Source organism: Quercus lobata, chromosome 2 (genome assembly GCF_001633185.2).
Source record: "Quercus lobata isolate SW786 chromosome 2, ValleyOak3.0 Primary Assembly, whole genome shotgun sequence".
Lineage (NCBI taxonomy): Eukaryota > Viridiplantae > Streptophyta > Magnoliopsida > Fagales > Fagaceae > Quercus > Quercus lobata.
This window is the reverse complement of record NC_044905.1, coordinates 97101626-97110413: the sequence shown is the minus strand read 5'-3', so window position 1 is coordinate 97110413 and position 8788 is coordinate 97101626. Positions and strand designations below refer to the sequence as shown.

General features: G+C 37.3%; 1 protein-coding gene and 1 pseudogene across 1 annotated transcript; both read right to left on the bottom strand.

The window, feature by feature from the left end:
• Positions 1-1921: 1921 nt before the first annotated feature.
• Positions 1922-2716, bottom strand: LOC115973978. Its single transcript, XM_031094211.1, has one exon. The coding sequence runs from the start codon at positions 2714-2716 to the stop codon at positions 1922-1924; it is 795 nt and encodes a 264-aa protein (XP_030950071.1).
• Positions 2717-5174: 2458 nt separating this feature from the next.
• LOC115973976 lies at positions 5175-7129 on the bottom strand (annotated as a pseudogene).
• Between the last annotated feature and the right edge of the window lie 1659 nt (positions 7130-8788).

The following is an 8788-nucleotide window of genomic DNA, read 5'->3' as shown; positions in this document are numbered from 1 at the left end:
TTTATAATCATATATGTGTCCCACCAATATCATCACAATAAAAATAATGATAGACTTGAAAAGAAAACATATACGTTATATAATATTAGGCAAACATAAATTGTATCTCTAATATATCACACTAAGTGTGTGTTTGGAAAAAATTAAAAAGCCAACTTATTTTACTATTCAGCTTATTTTTGCTACTATTCATAGACCCCACTACACTATTTGGTACTATTTATGGGTCTCACTGTACTATTTCAGTTAATTTTTACCTTTATGTATAGTACTTTCAGTAAAAAGGTTTTCAATTTCAGCAAAATAAGTGTATCCCAAACAAACCCTAAATGCTAAAGAGTAATAATTTTTGATTTCATGTTGGATCTCTTGCGTGTTTGTTGTTTTTTAGTGTTTGCCTGATATGATTAAATTTTATTGATTTATTTTGCTTTAAATCAATAAAAATTTTATACGGAGTAATTAAAATTTTATAAACAGTAACTGTTTAAAAATTTTATACATTTTCTTTTGAAATTAAAATAATACGAAGTAATGAAAAGGCTAAACCAATCATACACACAGCAAACCATGACAAAACATTTCACATAAAAATGTGCAATATGCCATTATAGAGTGTTTATGTAACAAAACTTCCATTCCAATTAGCATTTGACAAAAAAAACTTCTTGTTTGTGTGTAAACAAAAGAAAACACAACCAAAAATTGTTTATCAATATATTTCAAATCATTCATTTATCAAAAAGGAACTCATTTTCCATTCAAAATTAAAAATATCTATGATTGATTTTTTAAAAATTCCGTAGGTTTACCCTTTAAATTTAATACATCTCGTTAACAAGCTTTATTTATTTATTTATTTATTGATTATTATTATATGGGATAGAAATTTAATTAGTAAGTTTAATTGAAGTAAATGAGTGAATTATAAACTTGTAGGCTCTCTCTCTCTCTCTCTCTCTCTCTCTCTCTCTCTCTCTCTCTCCTCTCTCTCTCTCTCTCTCTCTCTCTCTCTCTCTCTCTCTCTCTCTCTCTCTCTCTATATATATATATATATATATATAAAAGGTTAGTTAATTCTGAAATCAACCTCCTTTGGAGTTATAAACATACCCAAACTAAAAATTTCAAGAACCAACATCATCAAAGCATCCCAAATCCCTAAGGTAAGAAATCTTTTATTATATTTTTGTTAACTTTTCTAAATTTTAATAGTTTAGTTTTGGAATTTGAGGGTTTTTAATGATTTGAATGATTTAAGACAACTTAAATAATTTCATGTTTTAATATTAAGAATTTTAAGAAATGCATATTTAGATTTTACTTGAAACAACAAGTTATAACTTGATCCCCTTCAACCAAAGGATTTACAGAGGGGGAAAAATAAAAAATGCTTGAAATTGAGGGCTCAAACCCACTCATGTACTAATGTTGGGCGAGACTGTAGCTCTATCACTTTGCCCAAACGAAGACCCATTAATGATCCACTTGGCCTAAATAGACTAATACATACTACATTGGTTGCAAACTCGAGGTTTTAACAGTAGGATAGCACACACTTCAAATCAGTTTTGGAGAAGAAAACATAGTCCCTTGGCACTGCTCTATACTTATAGAGGATCTAGAGCACAACCCTATATTTAGTTGCTTTGTTGTAAATCTAAGAGCCTTAAGCCTCGTGTTGGTGTGGGCTAGGCATTGCCTCATGCTTTTTTGTAAACTTTTTTTTTTTTTTTTTATGGGAAAATCACACTTCATTCAAACAGAAGAAAACTGAAATACATCATAGGCACACGCGTGCTCAATAAAGCTAGGACATTCCTCTAGCCAAGCGAAATAGTCTGCCACATGCAAAGCATATTAGGTGAGTAAATGGGCAGGGGCATTCCCCTGCCTTTTAACATGTGACACTTCTGCAGCTCTAAAAGTCTGAAGTTCCTGTGTAATGCCACAGACAATGTTTTGGATTCGAGGAAGGAACATCACCACCGCCTTGGACTGCTCCACTCACAATAAGCAAGTCACCTTCGAAGATTGCTTCCCTTATCCCCACATCCTTTGCAAACTGGACAACCACTTCCATCGCCTTCGCCTCCGCTTCCACCGCTCTGGAAAGACTAATCCCTTTCTTACTCAAAGCAGCAATGACCAAACCAGCACAGTCACGGATGATCATGCCAAAACCCACCTCTCTGCTCCTAGTGAAGACTGCCGCATCGCAATTCACCTTGTATTGGCCATGCTTTGGAGCTGTCCATCTCACCACCTCCCGAGTCAGAGCTTCCTGCTTGCTTCGTACCTCATTCGCCGTTTGGAACTCTAATGAATAGTGCGAGCACTTAATCACAGCCACACCAGTTTTTCGTTTCCCACCATGCTTCACCTCGTTTCTGTTCCTCCAAATCCCCCAGCATATCATCATGGCCCTTTCCATAATATCCAGGTAGACATCCTTCCACTTCAGCAACTGACCCATTACATCAATAAACTCCCATGACTGTGAGATGGTAAAAGGCAGGACAAGCTTACTGTGAGACCACACTGCCTGCGCTTGTTTGCAAAACCAGAATAGATGGGATGCCGACTCAATCGTATCGCCACACTCCTCGCACATTCCCTCTTGAGTGACCTTCCTTCTCCATAAATTTTCCTTAGTGGCCAGGATGTTCCTACATGCCTTCCATGTGAAGTGTTTCACCTTGTTAGGGACCTTCATGCTCCATATACCTCTCCAAATTTTTCAAGCCACCGACTAATTCGAGCTTGTCGCTTGGCCACCTCCTTCCTGTGCTGTTTGAGCTAGACGATAAGCACTATGCACCGAGAACTTACCATTTCTTGACTTCGTCCAGATGAGTCTATCTTGTGCTCCATGTGCACTCAAAGGTATACTAAGTATGGCCTCCACATCTTGGGGTATAAAACAATGTTTAATGAGGTCCACTTTCCACTCTTTGGTCGCACTATTAATGAGAGCGGACACTCTCGGCCCACATGGAAGATCACACTTTAGGGAGATGACCATGTATGTGTGCGAGCTGGGGATCCACTTGTCTCGCCAGATATTTATTTTCTCTCCATCCCCCACCTGCCACCTCACTTCCTTTTTTATTAAGTTCTGTGTAGCCATTATGCTTCTCCACCCATAGGATGGTTGTCTGCCCATTTCTGCATCAATAAAGTCACACCCCGGCCTTATAGACTCTATAGAAAAGGGAGGAAGAGTTGGTCTGTAGTCGCCACCCCTGCTTCGCTAACAAAGCAAGGTTAAATTTCTTCAGGTCCTTAAATCCCATACCACCTTGATCTTTCGTGAGGCACATCTTCTCCCAACTCATCCATGTCATTCTCCTTTCATCTTTCTTTTGACCCCACCAAAAATGCCGCACCATCCCTATAAGCTCTTGACACAAAGCCTTAGGTAGCAGAAAACAGCTCATGGTGTACGATGGCACTGCTTGCACTACCGCTTTAATTAAAATCTCCTTCTCGGCATTAGAGAGCAACTTCTCCTTCCACCCAGCCAGCTTATTGGCAACTCGTTCCTTCAACTGAGCAAAAGAGTTCGTTTTTGATCTACCCACGAAGGATGGAAGGCCCAAATAAGGCTTGTGTGGCTTAATGAGCTGGGCACCAAACATGGTTTTGATTGACTCTTTTGTGGCATTATCAGTGTTTCGGCTGAAGAAGAGGGAGGTTTTACTCCGATTTATTTGCTGACCCGAAGAGGCTTCATAAACTTGCAGGATTCTTTGGATTTCCTGACATTCCTTGACGGTGGCCCGGCTGAAAATCAAGCTGTTGTCAGCGAAGAACAAGTGTGACACTTTCGGACCCCTTACTGATGCTACCAGTCCTTTCAAGGTTCTATTTTGGACTGCCCTATGGATTAGAGCGGACAAACCTTCTGCCAGTAGGATGAAAAGATAAGGTGACAATGGGTCACCGCGACGCAGCCCCCTGGTTGGCCGAATTGCACCACATGGAACCCCATTAACTCGAATTGCATAGGTGATCGGTGACACACACCTCATGACTAGCTGAATCCACCACTCATGAAAGCCAAGTTTCTGCATGATTAATTGGAGGCATTCCCACTCCACACGGTCGTATGCTTTGCTCATATCCAACTTCAGTGCCATCTCCCCATACTTTCCTTTCCTTTTCCTGTGGATATGATTCATGATCTCATGGGCCACTAAAACGTTGTCAGTGATAAGCCTTTCCGAGACAAAAGCACTTTGGGTTTCCCTAACTACCTCTCTGAGCACCCCTTTTAGCCGGTTGGCAATCGTTTTTGACGCCAGTTTGTAAGCCACATTGCATAAGCTAATCGGTCTATAATCCATAACTGTTACAGGGTTCTTTATTTTCGGGATTAACACTATATGTGTTTCATGGAATTTTGGTGGAGCTACTCCATTGTTAAGAAAATTTAAGACAGTTTGAATAACGACAGGAATAACTTTAGGTCAGAAGTGTTGATAAAACAGAGGAGGCATAACGTCCGGCCTCGGAGCTTTCAACGGATGCATTTGTTTCAGAGCTCTCTCCACCTCAGGTGCTCTAAATTCCTGCAACAGCATATCATTCATTCTGGCCGTCACCTTGGTGTGTATAGCATAAGCAGTTCCCTACTCACCACAGGCCTAGAGGATGTGAACAAGTTCTCATAGTATTCAACAAAGGTTTTGCCAATGAGCTCCTCATCCTCCTGCCAAACACCCTCCATAGACATAACTTTTTGGATTGTGTTGCGTTGGTGCCTGTTAGAGGCCTTTATGTGGAAGAAGGACGTATTCTTGTCACCTGCCTTCAGCTAGCAGTTCCTAGACCGTTGTTTTTTTGTAAACTTTGTTGGGCACACTAAGCCCAACATGTAATTACCTATCTTGTTTGTCGTATCCAAAAACTAAAATACATCCCACTTTGGGTCATAATTTAGCCTAAAACATGCAATTCCTAAAATAGGGTTCCTATCTCGATTAGAGAACTCATCAAATTAAAATTTCTTAGTCAACCCATGGCAGTGACTAAATTCAATACTAGTGATGTCCAAAAAATGGTGTTGGCATTCTACTGTTCAGCAAAATATTTCACATCAAATTAATTTGACATCAAAAGCTAAAAACAACAAAGAAGATGCACATGTATTTTTCGGGCCAGTAGAACTGACCACCTTCTACATATAGAGCCCTTCTGGCACCCCTTCTTTCTTTTTGTACATCACTTTTTCCTTGGCTTTCTTGAAGTCTACATGTGTCACCTGAAGCAAATGTAAAAGATGTTAACAAGTAATTATTAAATCTGGTCAAACAATTATAGAGATGAGCCAATCCAAGGAAGCAGCATGAAGGCAAATTGAAGAGTTTAAATGCACGCATGCATAATGTATTTGTGAAATAAGATTAAAACTCCCATGCACATGCTTCAACACCAAATATACATATGAAATGAAAGTGAAGTTAAGACTAAGCAAGAACAAATGAAATCTGCCAATGTATGTGTTAAGCAACATCACAGGGAGAACGTTCATGTATGTGTTAAGACTAAGCAAGAAATATTGTGTCACCTTCATACGGCGCTCTCTTAATGCAAGCAAGCCAGCCTTGGTACAAATTGCTTTGATATTAGCCCCAGAAAATTCATCTTTAGTCATCACAAACTCTTCTAAGTTGACATCATCTACCAATGTCATTCTTGATGTGTGTATCTGAATTGCCAAAAACATGAACATATAAGCAATAAGATCTTTATAGTGAAAAACAAAGGAATTGTATAATCATTCACAATGGTATTCCATTTCTACACATTCTGTACCAAAGTACCTAGAAAATACGCCCCCTTGTTTTTATGTCTGGCAGAGGGAATTCAATATTCCTGTCAATTCTACCAGGACGAAGCAAGGCAGGATCAAGACTTTCGATTCTATTTGTGGCAAGAATCACTTTGACATCTCCTCTTGAATCAAAACCATCTAACTGGTTCAGCAATTCCAACATTGTCCTTTGGATTTCACGTTCACCACCTGAATGGGCATCATACCTGGGTAACATAGTTCAATCATAGATGTTACCTAAAGCACAGGTTGCAGGCAAGAAATATGACTGTGCTATATTAACTAAGTACCTTTTTGTGCCAACTGCATCAATCTCATCAATAAAGACAATTGATGGTGAAAGATCATCTGCAACTCGTAAGAGTTCCCTGACTAATTTAGGCCCATCACCCAAGTATTTCTGGATTAATTCACTTCCAACCACACGCAAGAAAGTAGCTGACGTTGAGTTTGCCACTGCCTGAAGTAAAGCATAAGCATAATCACAGTTCCCAACCAATATCTAAAATAAATTGACATGAGAGAAACCCATGGTGACTGAATTCCATATAGGCTGTAAAGCATGCATGTAATATATGTTGAATGTGTACCATACAGGTTCCATAAGCATAAATGTAGTGTACATTTCTGTTAACATACTACAAACACCAAATCTCTATACTAATTTCAAAGCAGGAGCCCAACTGACTCTATCCAACTTGCAGGTGGCAATATTCAGGATATAGGAAGCTTTTCTTGCGAGGGGATTCAAAAGTCAAATATATAATTTAAATTTTAACAGATCATTAATATATAAATAATTGGGTGTTCTAAATAGACAAGAATGTGAGGAAGGCATTCAAGAACAAGTAGTGGACTTCAACTCAAGTTCATGGTGCAACCACCAACAAACTCTAAAAATCTATAATATTATGATGCAGCCTAAGAAGAAGAAAAGAAAAAAGAGGTTGCAGTATGCATGAGGTAACATTCAATACTAGCATCCTAATACATAAACTTATGGAAAGTTAAACTCCTGTTGTGCACTTAATAATGCATACACCTATCATACTAACTTAACAATGCATGCTTAGTTTAACCTGAACAAATTGACTAGAATGTAGCAACAACCATTATCTGGTCAGTGATAAACTAACAATTAGTACAGAACAAAACACAAAAACAACCAAAAGCATAAAATATATAACAATTATGCACCTTGGCAAGCAAGGTTTTTCCTATGCCAAGCTCCCCATATAGTATGACTCCTTTGGGGGGTTTAATACCAATAAGGGTCATCAAATAGCCCATGACCCATGGGCTGGCCCAGTAGCCCGCTAGCCCATCAGGCTAATGCGCAACCCGGCTGCCTAGTAGCCCAATGGGACAGGCTATGGGTTGGTTTCTTTACCCATGGACGCCCAGTGGGCTAGCCCGTTAGCCCAGCTCATTAGCCTAACCCGTTAGCCTAACTCATTGCCCAAAATTCATAACAAAATAATTTGGGGATTGGGTGGGTGAGGGATTGAACTTTAGACATTATGAAAACTTTAAGACCACATACCTAACCACTAAATACTTAGAGCGATTGTGATACATTATGCATAATAAATATATATATTTTGGTATTAGTCTAGTAGCTTTGATTTTTAAAACTAAGTTACTAAGATGACCGTTGCCCTACCTCTGTGCTTCTGGAAAGAAAGTCATTCTTTCCTTTGATAAATTCTAATTCTTTCCTTACAAGTAAAAATTATAGAAGAAATTACTTTAAAAAAAAAAAAAAAAAAAAGCTTACCATTGGTTGGAAGAAATTCTTTCCTTTAAGAATTAATATTTGATTCTTCATATATTTCCTTTAAGAACTGATATTTGATTCTTCATATATTTCCTTTAAGAATTGATATAGGATTCTTCAAATATTTCCTTTAAGAAGCTTACCGTTTGAACAATACAAAAGTCAGTTCTCTTTTTTTTTTTTGGTTCAAGTATCCAATCTATAAATACCTATGACATTTCTCTCATTTTACTTACAAAAAATCTCTCAAATTCAAAGCTATATGTAGCAAATGTGGTGACGAGTTGGTTGGTGGCCCAAGCGCGGGGACTAACCATTTAAAACGTCATATGTTAAATAGTTGTAAGCGAAAAAATCAAATGGATATTAGAGATTTTCAACAATTAGGAAAAGATAAGGAGGGAAATTTAACTACATTTATGTACACTAATGCAAATGCACGTAATGAAGTGGCAGAATATCTTGTTAGAGTTGAACACCCTTTTACATTCGTTGAAAAACATGATTTTACAGGAATGGGGCAACGTGGTTTTACTCCACAATATAAAAGATTTTCTGCATCCACCTCAAAAAGAGATATTATGAAGAGTTTTAAATTTTATAAAGAAGAATTAAAAAGTATTTTGCATGCACATAGTGGTAGATTTTGTTTAAAATCTGACTTGTGGACATCAAGAAATAAATTAGGTTTTCTCTCTTTAACTATTCATTATATTGATTCTAATTAGAATTTAAATAAAAGAATAATATCATTTAAAATGTTGGAATCTCCACACACGGGATATAACATTGCAAATCTTATTAGTAAGGAACTTCAATATTGGGGGATTATTGATAAAATATTTTCAATAACACTTGATAATGCAACAAATAATGATATGGCAGAGATGTTTTTAAAAGAAAAATTAAGCTTACCTTACATGGTACATTATTTCGAATACGTTGTTGTGCACATATTTTAAATATAATTGTTCAAGATGGTTTATCAAATTTATCCTCATCTGTTGAAAAAATAAAAGACATTGTTCGTAATATTAATAGTTCTCAAGCAAGATATGAATTGTATATAAAATGTTGTATGGAATTGAAAAGAAACAAAAAAAAATATAAATATTAATGTGCCTCATAGGTGGAATGCTACTTATCTTCTTTTAGATTCAGCAATAAAATAT

Bases quoted from the DNA above. Each gene is read 5' to 3' on its own strand.
- LOC115973978 (XM_031094211.1), bottom strand. From the start codon at position 2,716: ATGAAGGTCCCTAACAAGGTGAAACACTTCACATGGAAGGCATGTAGG.